General features: G+C 37.9%; 1 protein-coding gene across 1 annotated transcript; it reads right to left on the reverse strand.

Moving 5' to 3' along the window:
* Window positions 1-5,286: 5,286 nt before the first annotated feature.
* Window positions 5,287-20,854, reverse strand: sh2d4bb (SH2 domain containing 4Bb). The gene is made up of 8 exons (XM_007259178.4): window positions 20,224-20,854; window positions 17,480-17,639; window positions 15,270-15,426; window positions 14,571-14,709; window positions 14,160-14,469; window positions 12,633-12,760; window positions 7,398-7,618; window positions 5,287-7,069 (listed from the first exon to the last, which is right to left on the reverse strand). Exons 1-8 carry the CDS (start codon window positions 20,384-20,386, stop codon window positions 6,977-6,979), a joined length of 1,371 nt encoding a protein of 456 aa, XP_007259240.3. The 5' UTR covers window positions 20,387-20,854; the 3' UTR covers window positions 5,287-6,976.
* Between the last annotated feature and the right edge of the window lie 1,636 nt (window positions 20,855-22,490).

Genomic DNA, 22,490 nt, shown 5'->3' on the forward strand with positions numbered 1-22,490 from the left:
CTGGTTTTAATCACATTTTTCATGCATCTTGGCATGTTCTCCTCCACCAGTCTTACTCGCTGCTTTTAGATGCCACTCCTGATCCAAAAATTCAAGCAGTTCATTTTGGTTTAATGGTTGTGATCATCCATCTTTCAAACGCATAATTTGCTGTATATTATGTAAAATATGATGTCGCACACCCCTAATGTAACTTTATTCTTATATTATTGTAAAAACACCCATAAATAACATAATTAACACAACATTCAAGTTTTAAACAGTTTAAACCTGTTAGGGGGGAAATAATAATAATGATGATGCTAGTTAACTTGCCTCTCACTTATTACTTTTACTCCACAGGAGCTTTAATATCAGTGTGATGTACAGTAAGAAGTGTCTCTATGGAGGGGCATGATGGGTACTTTGGTGTTTATGAAGTGGTGGTTTAGAAAAGTGTAATGTTTGAATAATTCTAGGCTGGGTAAACCATTTGGAGGTGCTATTAAAACTTCCAGAGCTGTTCCACCCCCTAATAATGCCCACAGTGGGAATTAAACATGGGAAATGAAATGGTTTTAGTCAAAAATATAACATATTTTTACAAATATTGCCTGCAAATAGAGCTTACTGTGTCACGAAAACCAATTTGCCCCCTCCTGATCTCCTCCATTTTTGCATATTTGTCACTATAATTGGCTTCAAAACCTCATACAAAACAATACAGGACAAAGACAACAATGCTACAAAAAATACATGAATTATGAATCATTTCATGTGTTATTCCACCCCTAATGACTCTTTGTGTGAAAATTATTTCCCCCCTTAATTTTTCCGTCAGCCAATTTGCCATATTTAGTTTCCTATTGTGTTTAATTAAAACTCACACACTACAGGCTTTATTATTGTCATCCCTGTTAAACATCACAAAAATAGAACCTTTTAGTGTTCAGTAAATCAGAGGTCTCAACAGGCATGGCGTTTGTCATAGCATACATATTTCTTGTCTAAAATAATTGTGTGTGTACCTTTATTAAGCACAGAACAGTGCACATTATCACATTTTGCTGTAGTTTTTATACCATATATTTTGTCTGCCCATAACAATTGTGTGTACTGTAAAAAAAAATAATAATAAATAAAAAAAAATCTGTACCAGCATATTAGTATATATTGTCGGTGTCCAATAAAAAAACATTTATTTATTCAGCTTTACAGAAGCAAGAGAGAAAACCTTCTTGACTTTTAGTGGAAGTCAATTTAAAAACAGATTATTTTAGATAATTTAGAAGAATTTCTATTGGTACATTCACCAAGATCGACAGTGTAAGGGACTTTTTATGTGTTTAAATTATGCAGTATATATATAATTTTTTTTTTCACTGGACTTCGATGACATGTTATGTATTGTATGTATTGTAAGTATTGTTAATTTCTGATCTGGTTCAAAATTGTGAATTATTAAGTACAGGCATTGAGAGTAATTAATGCCTGTAATTAAGCTTCTGCAGCGCTTTGTCTTCCCTTTCAAGGTTATGGGTGTCTAGGTCATGGAGTGAGTTCTGTCTGACCTGGAGCTGTTGTGTCTCTGAAGACTGATGCCTGCAGGCCTCTAGCCCAAACTCTTCTCTCAGGTCAGTGGCAGTGTCTCAGTATCCGCTCTGTCCTTTGGCCCAGCGCGCTCTGTGAATGCGACTTCATCTTGGCACTGAGAGCAGGACTCTGAGGACGAGCCATTTTCTAATTAAGTGCAATATTGCAAAGCAGGGTCTTTGCAAACATCCGTGCTTGCTGTTACAGTTCAGCTCTATTAATTTCCTTGGATGAAAGAATTCCCTTGTCGGAACAGAATGGGAAGTTGATTAGTAATATCAAGACGACAAAGTTCTTTGCGCTATTTTGGAGATGAATTGCTTTTAGAAGGTAATGCGTTGCAATTTGTCATTGGATGTGCTTCGTTTAGTGCCTGAGTGCTGGGTAACGGCCATTTTGAGCAGTGTTTTGTTACCTTGGCCAGTATTTTTTGCCTTGTAGCAGGAAAGCTTTGCCCTCTGGATGATAGCTCTGTGAAAACAGGCTGAATGTCAATGATTGCCTCATTGTGTTTAGTGTGTGCTGATATGCATCTACTTTTCCGTTCCACTTCCACCACCACCACCACCCCCACACTCCCCCCAACCACTCGCGCACACACCAGCCTTATCAATAACTGATGGCCATCGGAAAACATTCCTGCTATCTTCACTGGAAATATGGAGGTAAATTGAGACCGCTCTTCCACCTTCCCCCTTGTTTCATTGTGCTTTCTCCAACCCCCCCAGTGAGCCGTGTTTGTCCAGGCTTTGTCTGCGTAACTGGCCGAAATAGCTGCTTCCCCTTGAACAATACACAGCTTAGCAAGGTCAGCCATGCACTTCACAGAAACCTGAGCCCCCATTTACGCCTCTGTGTGTGTGTGTATGTGGGTGGGTTCGGAGTGCGCCCAGGCAGGAGGAAGCAGGTGGACTGTGATGTGAATGGCCAGGCAGACGGAACTGGAAGCTGAATGGAGGAGGGAGGTTTTTGTAGCGCTACAGGATTGGATTCAGTGAAGTGAGAGTATTCGAGCCACAGACTAGCACACACCACATTACACTAATCCTGCCAGGCTTAAACAACACACAAGGCACCAATACCATCCCAGTATGGTAAAGTGAGCAAATTACCTAAAATATTATGCTTAAAGGGACACTAAAATAGATAATATAATAACACACATAATTTGTTTCCAACATGGTATTGGTATTCAGAGCTAGAATAAAGGACAATTTCTTATTACAAATATAGACTAATATTAACCTTCACTTTTAAGTACTTGGGTAAATTTTTGCTATATCTACAGTTCTGCTTAGTTCATTTGAATTATTATTTTAAGCAATTAATTTTTTAAGCATATATTATTCGTAATAATTAATAATAAATGAATAATTTGCTACTGTTATTAGACAGTTCAACTATTTATTTAGCTCATAATGCTGTGAAGCAATCTAAACATGTCTGAAAACCAGTGGTAGATCTTGGATCTTGGAGTCAATATTTATAGAAAGGCCAAGTATTATTTTAGTAGTTTCACCTTGTTCATACTTAAATGTTATTAGAAAAACACAGTAAAATATGTGGAGTTAATTTGTATGCCAAAAGTTTAAAACAAAAAATACTTATATAAATATAAAATATTTTATAAAATGTATCTTATAAGAATCAAAAAGAAAGTGTATGTTGCAGAAAAAAAAAAAAAAAAAAAAAAATATATATATATATATATATATATATATATATATATATATATATATATATATAAATTAATAATCTTTTTAAATCTTTTGCTTCTGGAATCTCTCATTTGCTATTGCTTATTTATTTGCTTTTATATGTGTATATCTTCTTTTTGATGGCAGGTTTGACACTATGGGCACAAAATTAACTTTAAGAATCTTCTTACCAGTGTTACATGGATTTTTACTATACATAAACAAAAAAAATGCAGGTGAAAATTTTGGTAAGCTGGTATAATGATTTCTGTTTAGTCTGAAGTGTTATAAATATAATGAACAGACAACAGAAATTGATATCTTAAGTATTTTTTGAGGGGTAAAAGGCATAGTATTTTAATAATGACCAACTTCCAAATTATCAACAAATATATCCCTACATAGACATAGTCAAACTGATACAGTAACAAATGTTGAGTTTAGCAGAACAGCAGCACATCATCAGCAGACTCTACTAGTTCTGAACCTGGAGTTGCTATGTGAACCAGATCTTGTGACCTTGGCTTTTCCTGTGCTAGTGTTCAGAGAAAGAGAATACACAACAAAGCAAAAGCTGCTACATGCTAACGCTTGCTGACGCTAGTCTTTTACCACCTCTTCATCTCCTTTAAAACAAGCTGGAGTCCCTCGCTATCTAGAAAATTGAAGCTGACAACACATTATCAGCAGCTTTTACTGGTAAGACTCGAAAAAACAACACCTAGGGATGCTAAAGCACTGGAACAAAGCTAAAAGCTAACCTAGCTACTGTCACTTCAGCTTCATGACCACAAATCACACAACAAGTATCAAAACACTATCAAATAATTGTGTTATTAAAATGTTTCTGTTACAGATTTGAAACGGTGATATAATATGCATATTTAAGATATAAAAAGCTAATAAAAGCAGAGCTTGTTTTTTTCATGACAATTTATCTGTAAAAGGAAAATTATTTTTATTCTAAGGCCAAATAACAAGGCAAAGGGTTTTTATGGATGTAAAAATGGCTTGTAGATAATGTATAAATTACACCAACCTAGGTCACATATTTACTATAGGTAACTTACATTAAGGAACAACTTATCAAAGTGAACTTTATTGTCATTAAGACTATAAAGCAAAGAGTGCATAGCTAAACAAGAGTGTGTTTCTTCAGACTCCAATGTGCAAATGTAACAAAATAAATACACACTAAATACTCAATAAATGCATTTTATGACACCTTTACAGTGATAGGCCTAAATAGTTTGGATTTACAGTAAATGTAGATGATCAGCCAAGACAACGTTGGTGTCTAAAGTTGTTTTTTTTACTTTTACGCTAAAGCTACAAAACAAATCCAGCCAACAGGTGATTAATTTAGTAATACTATGCAAACCGCTCACTTAAACAGACATACACAGAGGTTAAAAAGATAAATGATTTTCCAATTTCTTCCCTCTGCCTCTCATGTGCCTCAAACATGTGCATGCCTTAAAAAAACTTTAAAGCTGATCATTTTTAACAGTGCCAGGAAAATACTAATCTCTATTAGCATTAGCACTTGAGATAAAAAAAAAAACTAATGTTCATGAGTAGAGAGAGGTCAATAAGTTCAACATGTTTTCATTTTGACAGGCCTTGGTTTTGTCTCTTTGGTTTTGTAATGTCAGTAGCGAGGATGAGGCAGGATGAAAGTGGAGGAGCTTTATTACAGGTAATCTGAGAGCTATAAAGTTATTATTATAATCAATCTCAAGATAACCCCCACTTAAATACTTAAATCTCAAGAACACTCAGGACATCACTGCGTATTACTTAAGGATAACAAAAAAAAACACAAGCTAAACTAGGCTTTGGTAAAGCACCACATCCTCAAAACACACAACTGTAAATAAGCCATGTGACGGGTTATTTATAAATGTATTTATTTTTGAAGTGAAGCATTGGTGTCAGATACAGTGTGAAGGAGAGAACAAAAGAACAAGACGCATTTAGATTGAAGAAAGAGGCACCCAGGGCAGATAAGAGAAAGTGCATGGCATAGTTATCTATAAAAAAACGAGAACAGCACAGACAAAAGCGCATTTTAGTTCTCGCGTAAAATAAGCAGTATTTAATTTTACAGTGTTAAAATCCACATAGGCAGGGGAGTAACAGAAAACATATCACAATTGTTTTATTTTATGCTGTATCAGATGTTTTGGTTTCTAGAGGTCTAGTTATATCTAGTTATACGAGTAATTTAGTCTATGAAAGGTCAAGTTTGGCCTTCCCCATCAACCCATCAAACAAAAAAACAAAAAAATGATACTAGATTTCAGAAGGAAGGGTTGTTTTTTTTTTCTAAACGTGTGCAGGCATTTAACATTCCTCTGTCTACAGTGTTACATATGTAACAGAAATACTTCATATAACGCATTATCACTCACAGTGGACAGCACAGTGTGTGGGAAAGATCAGGACCAGAGGCATCTGTCTAGAACTGCCCATTCATGTAAAAAAAAAGAGATTCTGGCAGAAATCACATTCACATTTATTGCAAAAGGCCTCACAGATATACAGCTCAGGAAAAAAATAAGAGACCACTTAAAAGTGATAAGTTTTTTTGATTTTACCAAATTGAAAACCTCTGGACTATATTCAAGAGAAAGATGGATGATCACATGCCATCAAGCTGGATTTTTGCACCAGGCGTAAAGGCATAAAGTTATCCAAAAGCAGAGTGCAAGACTGGTGGAGGAGAACATGCCAAGATGCATGAAAAATGTGATTATTCCATCAAATACTGATTTCTGAATTCTTAAAACTTTATGAATATTAACTTGTTTTCTTTGCATTATTTGAGATCTGAAAGCTCTGCATCTTTTTTGTTATTTCAGACATTTCTCATTTTCTGCAAATAAATGTTCTAAATGACTATAATTTTATTTGGAATTTGGGAGAAATGTTGTCCGTAGTTTATAGAATAACACAACAATGTTCATTTTACTCAAACATATACCTATAAATAGCAAAATCAGAGAAACTGATTCAGAAACCGAAAGGCTCTCTAATTTTATTCCAGAGCTGTATATCCTGCAGGTCATTGCTGTTTTCTTGAGCTTTTATGGGACATGGGGAAATGAGCATACAGTACTTGCTAACCGAACAATATGGTCAAACGTATTGGGCAACCTGATAATTCATTGTTTCTTTTGAAATAATGAATATCAAGTAATAAATAAATACTGTTTACCTTCTTTTGTTGAAGATATTCCACTGTCTCAGGAAACATTTGAGGATTTGATCACATTCAGCAACTAGCAGTGTCAGAAATTCAGCAGTGTCAATAAGGTAAGGATATATGATGATCACCACATACCCCACCTCTCCCCAACTCAGAGATCCATTGCTCCACAGCTTAATTTTCAGGGGGCCTTTATATATATTATAGGTTTTATACCCCTCTACCCTAGACAAAGACTAGGATTAGACAAGCTGTGTTCATGTATTTGCACCTCTGTGTTAACAATCTATGCAAACATTTGGACATATAGTGAACATTAGCTGTGTGGCATTACTGCTAAGCTTGTGAAGCAAAGCTCTCAGATATGCTTTCAAACATGCTAATGGATTTCTAAAGGAAATTGTGGAAATGTATTGTTGCTAAATCATTAATTTAACTACTGTTAAAAGAAGGCTAAGGTCAACGTCTTGAGAGATAATGAAGATTAGGAGAGGCCTCACTGAAAAAGCCCCCCATAATCTGGACTGGAGCCCTTCAGCCTGCACGATTCCTGCAGCAGCTCTCCTCCAGATGTGGTTATCACTTCCTCCTGAGAAGAAACACACAACACACAGGCAAGCAAATCAGCCACATCCCAGGTACACGCAACCTTGCTCTGTGTTTAGCAGCGAAATCAATTCTCTCTGTCAGCAGCACAGATGGAAGGACAGTTGTGCTCACCATGTCTGTGTTAGTCATTCCCCTAGAGCTTCGTGATCATCACCCCATGTGTGTTTCCCTGCCGCTGTGTGTGTGTACTTTCTCCAAACTGTGTGTTGTGTGTGTGTGTGTGTGTGTGTGTGTGCCAAGACAGAGTTCCTTTGAGTTGAAACTTAGAGAGAAAGTTGGAGGCGGAGGGCGAGCTGACCACGACTGACCTTGTGGAAGTCGATGAGGTCAGCTAGCGTGGCATGGCGGTTCTGGTCCACCCCCAGGAAGCTGTAGTAATCGCCTGAGGCGTCGATGAGGAAATGTTTGAAGCCGGAGGCTGTGCGGTAGGACAGGGTGTACCCCCAAATTCTCTCGCTCACTCTTACAAGGAAAGAGCCTTCTGACGCGTTCATCAGCAGAGCCTCTGATTCCTGCCGTGAAATTATACCTATAGGGGAATCAGAGACAGAGATAGATAGTGAGAAAGAGAGAGACAGACAGTGAGAATTCATCACATGGATTTAATTTAATTATTACACATGTAGCACAATCTGTAAATCTTCCCATTATGAGATTCCAGCTCTGCCCTTGACCTCCGCTTTTAATGGATACTTGGTTTACAGCATGGCTGAAGGGTCGGGGGGATGGTGGTGGTGGGGGGCTGGATATTATCACATGGTTACTCTGGATTGGTGGGTTAGACCAGCTCATGCTCACATGATAACAGGTTGGTAAGATAAAAGGGCAGCACTGCAGAACCTCTGAGATTCACTCAGAAAGAGAATCCCCGGGGGACAGAGAATAGAAAGGGAAAGGCTGGCAGAGCGTAGCCAGAGGGGGGCTCTTTGGAGAACACTCTCTCTCTCTCTCTCTCTCTCTCAGTGTCGCACACTCTCTCACACAATCTCTTACACTCTTTTTCTCTCATTTTCTCCCCCTGTCACGCTCACTCTTTCTTTCTTTCTTTCTTTCTTATTTTCTTATTTTTGCATTTAGTTTTTGTACAGTCTATTTACAACTTACTATGCAAGTTGAATATGGTTTTAACATTTTTACATCTGCATTTTTTGCAATATAGAAAATACAATTGATAAAATGCAGCCAGGTGTTATAAAAAGAATGCACTATACCAATATATTAAAAATGATAATGAAATTATTAGAGGACAGTATTTCCAAATTTGGACATATATCACATTCTTTTCTCTGTCTTTGTCTTTGGCCAAAGAAGCTCATTCACACACTTGTGGTTAAAAAATAAAAATGACCACAGGATACTCAGTGCTAACTCAGTTAGCATAATTTTGCCTAATTTTGCATAAAATGTTACCCAAGATCTTGTATTGATGATGGGAGATTTGAAACTTTGTGCAAAGTCTTCTCCGTCACATCACAGAGATTCTCAATGAGGTTAAGGTCTGGACTCTGTGGTGAACAATCCATGTGTGAAAATTATGATCTCATGCTCCCTGAATCACTTATTCCAGCCCCATGAATCCTGACATTGTCAAAAAATCTAATGATGGAATAACCTTGTTGTGACCTCATTCTTTGAGCACATGACGTTGCAGAACTCAGACTTGACAAACTACAGCAACCTCAGATCATAATACAAGGAATCATGGAAATCTGAAATCATCAGACCACATGACCTTCTTCCATTGTTCAGGAGTCCAATCTTTATGATCTCTAGCAAATTGAAGCCATGTTTGCTGCTGTACAGACAACATAGCTGTTTAGTTCTCTTCACACTGCAAATGTGGAAATGTTCCTGCTTTCACTATTAAACATATCCCCAAGTTCTAGTGACGATTTGAAACATTTTAAGATTTTTTTCAGACTGCATTCCTTTCTCTAAGATGATGTTCCCCACTATTTTCTAATAATGCGTTTGACAGTTCTTAACATGGTTTTAGTTTTTTCAGCAGTTTCTTTAAATGTTTTGTCTGCTTGATTAATGCCATTAATTTCAGTCTTCTAAAACAATTTAACATCTTTTCTATGACCACAGGATGTTTACATATACAGCTACTCACTGCATCAGTTAGTGGTAAATCACTTCTTGCCAGCTGAAACATCCATGCAGTGATTATCTATTGATCGCTCTTACCTATTTGCTTAGTTGAATTCAGGTGGTGACCTTTTTTTGGTCAGTGTATTAATATTAATTAATGTACCCTTAATTAATATTGACTTTTACTTAAAGTTAAGAAGTCTTTCCTTCTGCTGTAAATGTACTACTTTTGACAAGCACGTTTTTCTTTGGTTAGCAACTCTAACAACAAATCTTAATTTGATCTACAATAATAGTTTGATCTGGCACAGGCACATACAATTTGAAAAACCAAAAACAATCTAAATGAAAAAAAACTTTTTGAAAAGAAGTTTTGCACTGCAATTTCTCATTTTTATGTTCTGTAACATTGGGCATGCCTAGCAACAGTTGCTATGAGTTGCTTTGAGGTGTTGAAGTATCGATTTCTCAGTCCTGGCATTTATTTTTTGTGAATCGATCCTCCCAGGAAAATATCAATACTAGGTGTTTTCTTTAAGCAGTAAACTTTGATGCTGAAAAAATGAAAAAAGTAATCGTAGCAAATAAAAAAAATACTTTTTTTTTCTCAGACACACAAACACAGACACACATGCAGCCACAGACAGAATGAATGCTTTATAATATCACATCATATGTACTTATTTCAACTCCAATCGGTGCTCGGGCAGTTATGAGGCACTTTATTTAATACTAACTCTGTAGAGTTATTACTGTACATGCACATGCACATGACCTATTTCTGTGCCGGTTCTTGTATCAGAATATTAGCCATGCTATTAAGAAATGAAAATCACTGTTATCGATCATCCCTACCATGAAAGACACATTAGTGGTAGAAGCATGGAGAGGTCAGCTGCAGTTAATCTCGACATATTTTCAATTTGTAAGTCAAACGGCCCTTTTAGTTCTTTTTCTAAGTGAACGATTGGTGATGGAGGAAGTGTGAAGTAGAGCAGGGATGAACAAGACACATTTAGATTGAAGAAGAGCCACCCAGGGAAGATGGGAGAAAGTGCAAGACAGACAGGAGTGAGATACAGAGTGATATCCAAGAATGGGTCGTACGTGCTGGAGAGCACAGCTGTTTTGGTGCGACACCTGTGTCACTCTCGTTTTGCCGTAGTAGAACAGCATCACTCAGGCACTCGTTGATCTTATCATCCCACCAATCAGGAGTGAAACACGGTGACCCCAATCAACGCAGCCCAAGCTGTGAATTATTGAGTCTCTCTCCCTCTGCGCTGGGCCTGCACACCGCCGTCTGTTTCTCTCACCCTTTCCTCTGACTCTTTATCACTCTCCTTCAGCTCAATCAATACTGCTCCCTCTCTCTTACCAGAAGCACTGGTGTCCTCCTGCTCTCCACTGTAACGCCTGTTACCCGGCTTAGCTCCCTACAGCTTAACCCTTTCAGGCTTTGCGGGAGTTTTTTTCCACCTATGGGTTAGCAGCATATACTACATACTGCTTTTAAAACTGCACATATGCGGTACAGATACCTTATAGGTTTTTGATGCTGGTAGTTAGGGGTGCGTGATATGGCCCCAAAATAATATCACGATATGTCATGGTATTTTTGCGATAACGATACTCTAGACGATATATTACATTTTGTTAGGGGGTTATCTAATGTTAATGATAATGATCAGGGTATTAGTAAAAATGTCATATGTCATGGTATTTTTGCGATAACAATACTCTAGGTGATATGGCAAAAAAAAAAATCAAGAATACACTACTGCAACAAAATGAAAATGTAATTTTATTATTGTATACATAGTGCACACCCCTAACTGAGATATTAAAAATACAAGACTTTTATCAGATTTGTAACAGAAGTCAATGATCCAGAATGTCATGATACTAATAATGCACTTCAAATATCTCAATCTATCCAGGCTATTCCAGAGTATAATATCGTTCACGATTTTCAAAAATGTTGGCGATATTATTGCGTACGATTCGATACGACACCCCTACTCGTAGTTAACCTTACTTGTGGAGGATTTTTAGTAGAAATTTCGGTAACACTTTACAATAAGGGTACCTTTTTTAACAGTACTTATGACAGAATGTTATTAATTGAGACTAGTTAAAACATTATTTTGCGATATAACATTTTAAACTAATATCTCAATTCACTATTATTTACAACATTCTTAAGCATTACAGTTTTTAAATGTTTAATGTCTACTAATGTAAACTTTTGTCAGTTAATAATTAGTTAAGACATGACTCAACAATGTAACAATATTTATAAGTACCGGTATTGTTATTTGTGATCCTTATTGTAAAAAGTTCATTAAATTTAAGTGCAGATAAATCCTTTAACTTACAGAGATAAGTATGTAGTAAAGCTTTGAGGAGACTATCTAATCTAAGAAGTTTAATGGTCAGCGGTATCTAATTCATCTAATGACTGACAAACTCATAGGAGCTCATTACAAAGGACTATGATGGTGAAAACATAACACTATTCTCACAACAGTGAGAAGTGTTTATATGTTGCTGATTTCACTATCAAGAATCTAGGCTAAACACTGTAGAGGCTAGCACTACAATAGGCGTAAAATGCCAGCTTGTCCCTCAGACACAGAATTTGATAGCTACTGTTATATCCAAAGGTTGTACAGTACACGAGTAGCATTGGTCCGATGATTATTTTCTCTGTCAAAAAAAGAGATTCCAGAGACATGCCTTTTTGTCCATGGCTGGGAAGTAAAGATAGATGTTTTGTTGTGTTCTCCACCTCTTAACTGCTACAGGTTGTGTTTCTTGAACCTTGAATAATGCTCCTTCAAATGCTACTAAGCTTTAAAAGGAGCTTCAATTTTGTTATTGAAGCACTTCACTTAAGATCAGCATCAGACTACTTAAACGCTCGACTACACCACAGAGAGGAACACACACTAACAAATTCACCTCACACAGTCTGAGTGCAGTGTTTACACTATTTATATATATATTTTGCAGTAGTGGGGCTGCAACCTGCAGGAAGTGGAGATGTGTGATGATGAGACCAAACCCAGATGTTCTGTCTCTACACACCCAAAAGAGGGGGAGAAATAAGGGAGACAGGAAGAGGAAAGAAAGGAAAAAGGTAGGTTAAAATATGTAACATTCAAAACCATTGTTTATACTGGCATTGCGCAGATTGGTACTTCTTGACTCCAAGCACTGTTCCATTTCTCAGTGTTCTATGAAAATTTTTAACAGTACTACATAAAATTAAAGGGATGTTAAGGCCAAAGTAGATTACATATGACTGAAAAACAAAAAAAAAATAGAAAGCATCACAATTTAAAGCTTTTAAAAACAATAATGTTACAAAGTTGTTCTTCCTAAGTTTGTTGAGAGGGTATATCATCCAGTCCTATTGTAGAATATCCTAATATAGCATTTCTTACCATGGAACCAGGGAGCGATAGTGTTGCTAATCCGCTCGTATCCAGCCCTTCTGGGCCTCTGCTCCTCCTTAAACCAGCGGAGGATGGATTCACGACTGGTTGGCCTGGCTGGACGAATCCACACTGGACTGGAGAGCAGAACATGGTAGATTATGATTTAAACAACAGGCATTGTGGATGTCCCTTGTGGCATTATATTAGGTGGATAAAACAAATGAATGACTGAATGACATGGATAATTTATTGTCTTCACAGGTTTCGTGCCCCTTTATCTGAACATCAGTGTCAGGTAAGGATTACAGAAGTTGCTTAAGATATTAGTCATTATATTACACCTGATGTTCCAGAAAATCCAAAGCGATCTATAAAGAGACATCAGGACACTTTAACTGATTGACCAACACAATTACATGACCTGATTTCACAGCAGGTAAAATGCTGAAATGCTAAAATAAGCACTCTTGTAAAAGTAGGCTAAAAATGGACAGGTATAATCCTTGTGTGTAATCTGTGCCTAATTGGACTGACAGTTATTAGGGAAAGGTGAGGAGAAACCAGGTTTTAAAAAGAAATGATGCATGCAGCCCAGCTTAGTTTATACTTTAAAGTTAGTTTATACTTTTTTTTTTTTTTTTAGTTTTATCAAACCAAAATTCAAGTTTTTAAGTCCTTATTGCTTGTCTAATTATGCTTATACTCATAAAAACAATAAAAATCCAAAATGCCTTAGCTTTAGTCTTTAAAATACTTTGACATTTTGAGTCATTAGAAAGGAACTACTATTGTGTCCCATGATTATTTTCTATGTCCCATGGAAGCTAAAGAACAGCACTGACCTGCAAAGATGTATATAGGGGGTCTATTGAATTGAATGTGGAGGTCAATTCTTCCAGAGCTGCTTTGTATCTGGTTGCATACACAAATGTAATCAAGAGCAGCAAGTTACACACCTCTGTTGACGGTTATGCCTTTTATAACATTCCAGGTTCATGCGTGATACTGTAGCTCAAGGAATGTTAAATGCCTGCACAACTTTGAAAAAGGAATGTCATATCCATCTGGCACTGACTATCAGCTCTAGCTCCAACTGCAATAACCAATAATTTACATCACCATGCCATTAATATGCTGACCAGTGTTTAACCTTGATCTGTGATGCTTGGGTTCTTATTATTTTGGGCACATTTATTTTTATAGTGATTGACCAAAAGCTGTAATTTTGCACAGAACTTTTGCATTGTGTGCAATTTACTGTGCTCTTCAATAATTCTAATTAGTTCAATAATTAAGTATTGAATTAAGTAAAGCAGTGGTTCTGTTTAGAACCATGATTACTCATTGTAAATTGAAAACTTGTTTCTTCAGGGGTTCATTAGTTAAGCCAAATCTGTTTGTATAAATACTTGCATTTTTTTCTATTGCAAGTGCAGAATGTTTCTTTGGTACAACTGGCCTATAGATCACATTTTGTTAGGGGGTTATCTAATGTTAATGATAATGATCAGGGTATTAGTAAAAAAGTTGTACCCCTCCGTTATGGACTGTGTAACAGGGCTGCTGTATCTGCGGTTCTGTCTGCGGCGGTTATGGGCTGGAGCGGCTGCACTTCCTGTAGAGGCCGGCGATTGGCTGGCCTCAGTCAGAGCGGCAGACTGCTCGATGACGCCGCTGTGGCGCCGGTTCTGACTCGAGCCGTTCAGATGGGTCTTCTGGAAGAGTCCGCTGAGGCCGGCCACCAGGCCCTTCTCAATCGCTCTCAGGGACTGGCGTTTGTACTCATCTCTGGCACGCCGAGCTTTGCACTTCATCTCCTCGTCGGCCGCTTTGGAGCGCTGCACTGTGAAGCACACAGAGATTGGAATGTGAATCAGCCTCTTTAATGGTACTGATACTGGCCCATCTGGCAGATCTTTGTTCCGCTCTGCTCTGTTCCCTCACATTGTTCCTGCCACTCTTTGTCATCCCGGTCGCCCCTCTTCTCCTCCTGCTTCAGAGAGATGTACAGCTCCTTCGCTCGCCTCTCCTCCATTTGCCGGATTTCCTCCTCTCCTCTCTGCCGCTCTTCTTCCTCACATTTCTAGAGAAATGAAGATCGAGAATTAATTCGATGATCTTTCTCATTTTCACCCTCTGTAGACAGCCAGAGTGGATTAGCTAATTCCAGAGCTGGATCAAAAATCACATAATTGCAGATCTTATTTTCTAATTTTCATTTTCATTAAGGCCAGGATCATGATGATTAATGTGCTGGACTGCTTTATTAGCCTGGACATCAGGCTTTTAACCCCAGCCATCAGAGAAACAGCTCTACAAAAGCTGGCCTTGTCTTTCCGAGATTGCTATCTACATTCTTCAAGGTTGCCAGCTCTTCAATAATTCAACTCCACGAACACGAAACACAGTAATTAGGGCTAATTAAACTCAATCAGCATTGTGAGTTTGTAATTAAAGGCTTGAGCGAAGGAGGAATTTAAGGATTCTGACACAACGTGATGGTGGTGGCAGTGTCCCTGTCGCACCGAACGAATAGGATTGGAGAGGCTAGTCATGCTCCACTTGACTTTATTTTGGTCACTGACGTGTAATCTTTTTTAAAAGGAGCACAGTATATTTGATTTGACATTATCGCAGACCCACCTTCAGCTCCTCTCGTATGCGATCCTCCTCTTCCTCCTCTTGCTTGGCTGCCTTTCTGTCATCTGTCTCCTCCCTCCATTTCTCTGCCACAAAGCGAGCCTTCTCCTTCGCCATGGCATCTCGGAACTTCTTTTCAATCTCTGCTTCCTTCACACGCCTCGGAAAATCCAGCAGGAGATGAGTGACACATACACACGCTACTCCTCTAGCTTCCTTATCTTCATTATCTCACTTTCAGTATGTCCCTCTCTCTCCCTCTTCCTCACTTATAGTCTCTCTTTTCCCTCCTCAACAATCCTCTTCTCACATTCAACATCTATATCTTTCTCTCTCTACTCTTTCTCTACTTAATTTTTACTCTCTTCTCTATTTATCAACAACCTCTTTTGCTTATTTCTTATTATTTTCTTGTGTTTTCACGCCCACCTCTTATCGAACTGATGTAATATTAATCTTTTGCCTCTCTGTTTATCTCAATCTCTCTCTTGAACATCTTTCTTACTTTCTTTATGCTTGTTCCACCACATCAAAAAACCCTGTTTTTCTTAAAGTTTTTTATCACTTTAGGTCTTTTTTTCTTTCTTCACTACCTCCTTTACCTCCTTCACCTCCTTCCTCTTAATCAACTTATATTCAGTCTCTCTCACTCTCTGTCTTCTTTTCTCTTGTTTTCTGTCTGCCTTTGTCTCACTCTCTCTTTCTCTCTTTATAGTACAGTTCTTTCTCTTTGTTCTCACAGGCTCATTCCCATCTCTGTTCATCATCTTGTCTGGTTTTCATCTCATTCTCTCTCTTGTCACCATTCTCTCTTACTCTCTTTTCAACTTCAACTTTACTTTCCATTCATGTATGTCTCTCTCACCCCCTCTCTCTACCAATATCTCTATCAAACTTTATCTGTATTTTACATTCAGTCTCTTTCACTCTCTTTTTCTCTTTCAAACTTTGTCTGTACCCCTCTCTCATTTTTGTCACCTTTCTCTTCATCTTACTTCCTCTCTCTTATTGTGTCTTTATGTTCCTCCTCTCTAAATCAGTGTCTCTATGTCTGTTTTTCCCCACTACCTCAATCTCTCACTCCCACCTCTCTTTATCATCCAATTTTCTCTCTTTTCTCCATTCTCTCTCTCTCTCTCTCTCTTTGACTGTTTCTTTCTTCTCACTAGGTGACTCATATCAGTCTTCACACCTTCCCTTTTCTTCTGTTCCCTTCACTGGTGAGTTCTACTCTTAATAAACATACACCTTGCATTATTAAAAACATCCAATGTAATTTGCTTGTGTACTTGCTATTGCTGCACACTCAAAACATAATGGTGTGTTCAATTTTATATGGTGGTACATATGAATGAAACATACTGAATCAAAACATGCCAGACACAGTAGTGGTCCAGTGCTTTCAAGAGTGTTTGCCAGTGAGTGAATACCACATAGCACTAATGATATGTTGGTTAAATCTTGTGGTTAGGGTTGTAATGCTAAATCCACTGCAGTAAAATTGCATAAAATTCAGTACACTGTAAGGAAACCTGAAATCACCAGGTTAACCAATTTCAGCTGATTTAGGAAGAATCTGTTTTGTCAAAATAGAAATATTAGGAGGTGTGTACTGTCTATATATTGTATTTTTCTTCATCTTTCTTTGTATTATTTGTACATTATATCTCAAATTACTCAACTGCATCAGTGTCAACAGCAATATCCACCCAGAAGAAAGTTTGTTCCTTATCAAATCTGTATCAAAATAGTTATGTAGTAGAACCATCTAGTAAATGTTTTCCACCAGTTCAAACTAGAGCTGGATGGTTCAGCAGCATCATTGCAATGTGCACAAATGCAATGCCAGGTAAATTAAATACATATCATGCAACACAACTGGCTTGATGAAAAATAAATGTTGCACTCTTCTTATTATATCTACCAACTATCATTTATACTACTTTATTTTATAATACAGTTTTTTTTTTTACTTCTAGAGGAATCAGGTTTTTCATATTATATAAATATATAAATATCGCAATGCTAGATTTCTTTAGCATCGAAAATACTCCTAAAAAACTGGCAATAGACATCTCTTGTGTTCCTGTGAGTTTGTTCTTGTGTGGTTGAGAAACACCAGTGCTGTGGGCCCCCCTGTATGATTGCCCTCCATGCTCTGCTGATAGTTGCACCATAGGACCCTGCCTTACAGTTTTTCTGGGCTTTCTCACCGGAGCTCCTGAGCTTCTCTCTGGGCCTGCTTCCTGGCTCTCTCCTCCATCAGCTCCTCCACAATCTCCTCATATGGCTTGTCTCCGGGGGCCTCCCCCATCACCCACACCCACACCTCAGCATCTGAGCCCAGGAGCCAACGGATCCCTCGCCGACCGCCTGGCCGCACACAGCACACACGCACACACACGCACACACACAGTGAACAGAACTGGCACTTGAGAACATGGCTTCCCTTCGTGACTGAAACTCAGATAAGATAAAGCCAAGAAAAAAACAAAAACAAATAAATTACACCACCCTGTTACAGAAGATTATTCACGCTCTGCTGGAAGCAGCGGTATGAACGTGACAACATCCAGAGAAAACACAAGCAATGCACGACTGTGAGCTTTCTCATCAGGAAGACTTCACACAGAGCAAATGGAGTGACCTGCTGATGCAGTTTGATGATTCTGATGTTTGTTTTCAGAAAAAAGGTGCAAACACATTACGTTATTAATGGACTGGTGCTGTAAACTGAGGCATAACTGCTACTCCTGCTTGTCATTATTACTCAAAGTCTGTTATCTTAAATAATGCAATACAGTCAAATATAATTTAATTTTTAATAATACTAGACATTGTAATATGCTCTGGCCTTTAAAGGGGTCAACTGTCATTATTTTACGTTCCATACTAGTTACTGTTTAATAGGCATGAAGATCAATAAAATAATAAGCCCGGCATTTAAAATATCATAAACCCAGTGGTGAAAATCATTTTTCACAAGCAGTCTAATGAGTATTTGAAACTACTGTGCAGAAGTCAAAGACCAGACCACCTTTCATTCATCCGGTAAAGCTCTGTGACTTTTATTAAACCCTAAGGATTACCCTTTGGTATTTTGAGACATTTGAGAAATGTCATGAGGTAACAGTGTGTTTACTTAGGGAACGGCTTGTGAACTCCCACACCTGTGTAAATTGTGAGGTGTTATCTAGTGAGGAAGGTTAAACGCTGGCCAAGTAGAAACACTTGCTCATGGCAAGGCAACATGTATTATGGAAGTTAGTCTGATAGGCCTGATAGATTCCTTGATCTACTGTATCACGTGTATAAAGGTAATACAGTGGACAGCGCAGTAGGTGGTAGTGTTCATGGCTAGTGGCATCTGGCTAAAACTTTCCATGTCAATAGACATGCTACAATCACATGCGTATACCACAGTTCAGTGCCGTGTTTTTTAGCTTCCATGAGACCATGATGCCAAATGTCCCATGACTTTTGGCATGTCAGGGTACATGCAAAGCAAAGAAAACTAGCTGAGTTGTTCCTAAGTTATACCGGTGGGGGAATAAGACAGGACCGACTGGTGGTTTAGCAAAGTTTAAAGGGGTTGTGGCCTATCCTTACAACCTGGAAATATGACTCAACCATGTGAGCCTAAAAGGACATTGGAACCTTTTCTGGGAAAAACAGCCACAGCTGCTATTCTCAAAACAAGGGACGTGGAGGATTTTGACTTTTGCACAGAACTGCATAATTGTAGCTATGTCAAAATGATAGATCATTATTTCATTATTTTGTTAAACCCGCTGCTGGGATGGACAGTGTACCCTTCACATAAAGGTGCCAAAACAGTTTTTTGGAGCAATGCCACCTCTCTACAGAAGCTTTCCAACCTAATTTTTGTCTGGCTCATCTCTGACACATGACAGCTTACAGAAAACAGTACTTTAAATAAGTAACCTATTTCCATCTTTTTTTTTTGCTGTATTCTGATTTGATTCTAAATCAGTATATCCAAATATCAGAAAAAGATTTTGTACTAAATCCAACTTAAAGCATTATGAACATAAAACCTAATGAAACAGGGTGTTTCAAATATACACAACAATTGTCTGTTGTCATGTTTACTCCAAACGTTCCCCAACTCCCCTATAGTCTGCACAAGTATGCAGATTGTATAAAGCAATTGCAATTCTTTTATCAGTTGGCTTGGGTTACTGGTTTCTGGAAACAACATTCTTATTCTTATGAATGGTCTGATCATGACACACAGCCTTTCAAACGTTTATTTTAACATTCTGAAGCACTGGTTTAAAAAATGTTTTTGCACTGTGCTCTCTGAGAACTGTCTGGTGTGTTTGCACTCCCAGATGTTTGGTGGACATTGTCAAGGTGGCACAGAGACTCATCCTGCCTGACAACATCCATAAGATAAGGCTGTAGATGACTGTAAAGATGATTCTACCAAAAGGAGAAAGAGTTAAATTCTATATATCCATATTACTTGTTTTAATGCTTCTCATAAGCACAGTATCTTATGGGTTTCAAAAGGAATGTGTATAACTCTAGTGAATATAAACACATTTTTTATATTTTTTTCCTGCCAATTTTGTAATTGTGCATTTCTTGTGTATGAAGCATTTTGATACAAACTAGTGGCTAGTGTTCTTTTTTAGCCCTGGTCCTTTAACTGTATTGCCCTGTACTTTTTTAGTGCTTCCCCTTTTCTCGACACACCTGATCTAAATAATCAGCTCATTAATAAGCCGTTTCAGAGTTGCAGGCTGTGTTTTAAAGCAAGGGTTCCACTAAAAAAGAAACCCTGCTTTAGATCCCCCTTCTGTACTTCTCCTTCTACAAGTGTCAGCCTTTTATTGACCCAAAGGTTTTTTTTTTTCTTTAATGTCATTGTTCCTCAGATCTCTTCTGGCACTTTTAGACGTGTAATGACTCTGACTGGTTGTGAACTCACTTCTCCTGCGAATGTTTGGGATGGGATCTCTGCTCTCCCTCTCGTTCCAGCGGCGCACCTGTTCCTCACGGATCTTGTAGAACAGAATCTGCTTCTGCTCCTCGTTCAGCTCTCCCAGCAGATCAGGCTCGATGTACATATCTTGGAGAATCTGCTGCAGCATCTTGATGGCTGGTTATCGGTCGGAGCAGCAGGTAGGCTTCTCTAAGTGCTTCTCAGCTCAGGTGGCTGTTTCGTTCTCCTGCAGGCGACTTTCTTTTTTCCTCCTCAGTGGATCTTTCTCCTGTTGGTGGTCTTCAGAAAGTGAGGGAAGCCCAGCGTGTGCTCTGTTTAATGCAGAGTAAATATGTGCATCTTAAATGCTGCATACTTACTGCCGGTCTTGCCCCTCCTTACTTCTGGATCTTTGTCAGTCTCTCTCTCTCTCTCTCTCCCTTTCTCTCTCTTTTTTTTGCTCTGTTTTGTTCTTCACAAGTGTGCCCTTGTGTGGATGCTTTGTCTTTCTTCTTCTTCTCTCTGTTTTCCTGAATTCTCTTTGCTCCTCTTGTTCTTTCTTTTGTCTTTTGTTTTTCCTTTGCCACTCTCTCACTTCCTGCGGTGGTGGTGTTACTTCATTGTTTAGCATCTCTATGGGTTTTAATTTCACTCCGCCTCCAGCCATCCTCTCTCTCTCTCTCTCTCTCTCTCTTTACTCTCTCTCTCTCTCTCGACTCTATCTCTCTCTTTCTCTCTCTCTCTCACACACACAAACACACTCTTTCTGTCTCCTGCAGTGCCTCAGCAGACAGATGTGTCTGATGCCAGTGCCTGTGTATGTGACAGGCCTAAATAAAACTCTTTTCTGAAGTGTGTGTGCGTGTGTATGAGTCTGTCTGTCTGTCTGTCAGTGTATGTGTTTGCTGCCACAGGCCTGAAGTATTTTTGTCTGAAGTTAAAATGTGGTCATTTTAGGAGTAATCATTAATTTTTGCATGACCATTTTCTAATCTTTTATAACCATTAAAATAAAAGAGATTGAAATAATAATTATTTTAAGTGATTATCCTAAACTGCATTTACTGTAACATTCTTTAAAACATGAATAGCTGGTGCTCAAGTGCTTTAGACTGAATGGGTGGCTATACTGTATGGGTTGGCAATATTATATCGTATACAATATATCGTGACACAGAAATATCGTGATATTAAAAATCCATATTGTGATAATAGAGATGTTCTGTCTTAAAAGTAGTCTATTATTTACTGTGAAGCTTTAGGTTTATTTATTGTATAATTGTTTTAGTTTGCAGTTTATATGCATGCACTAAATATTCTGCAATATTTTTTGCTGCATTATATTATTTTATGCTATATTATTTATTTTGCCACATTATGATTATACTATTATACTATATTCCTGAAATGAATGAATTACTTTAGTTTTCCTATATCGCCAAGTATATCGTTATCGCAAAAATACCCTGAAATATCGTGCTATTATTTTAGAGCCATATCGCCCACCCCTACTATACTGTATGTAAATGCTGTGCATTTTCATGACATCACCAAGATACCTTGAAATCAAATTGAACCTTACTTTATCACACAGCTAAAATCAGACAATGTAAAAAGGTTAAAACCCTTTAAGTAACGTTTAAAGGTATAAATGTAACATTAACATTAAAAAAGGTCAAAACTAATTTTCCAGCAGTTGCAGTATTTACAGTGATGATGTATTGTTAGCTCGAGGGAAAGCTTAAGAACTCTCACATCTTTGTGGGTGTTGTGAGGTATTTTCATGTGAATGAGGTTGAACACTGGCCAGCAGCTCACGGCAAGATGACTTGAATAATTGGCAGTATAGCAAGGCCTGATAGTGGATGCCAGATTGATAAAACAGCGATGTCTGGCTAGAATTCCACACACATCCCACAGGTCAGCTGAGAATTCCTTAACTTTCTTGAGCAAGTTGCAGTTGTCATGGGACTTTTAATCTGTAAAAATCTAATTAATTAAAATGACAGGGGAAAATAATAAAATAATAATTTTAATTCACTTGATAAACCTGTGAGCTCCAAACTGTAGAGATTCATTCATCATATCATTTAAAAGACAAAATTCTTGTTTTGTCATACCCTTCCATCAAAATCTAATGACTTTTTGCCAGCCTCTATACATCACCATGTCACCATAGGGGGAAAAACATTGTTATCTAATAATATCATGTTTCAACTCCCATTTTCACCACCCACCCCATTATCGACTGAAAACGGCTACTTCAGTCCGTG

Source organism: Astyanax mexicanus, chromosome 15 (assembly GCF_023375975.1).
Source record: "Astyanax mexicanus isolate ESR-SI-001 chromosome 15, AstMex3_surface, whole genome shotgun sequence".
NCBI classification, from domain to species: domain Eukaryota; kingdom Metazoa; phylum Chordata; class Actinopteri; order Characiformes; family Acestrorhamphidae; genus Astyanax; species Astyanax mexicanus.

Coding starts and splice junctions, on each gene's coding strand:
- sh2d4bb (XM_007259178.4), bottom strand. CDS start 20,386: ATGCTGCAGCAGATTCTCCAAGATATGTACATCGAGCCTGATCTGCTG. Junction 14,710..15,269: donor GCATACGAGAGGAGCTGAAG/GTGGGTCTGCGA, acceptor TCATTTCTCTAG/AAATGTGAGGAAGAAGAGCG. Junction 14,470..14,570: donor CAAAGAGTGGCAGGAACAAT/GTGAGGGAACAG, acceptor TGTGCTTCACAG/TGCAGCGCTCCAAAGCGGCC.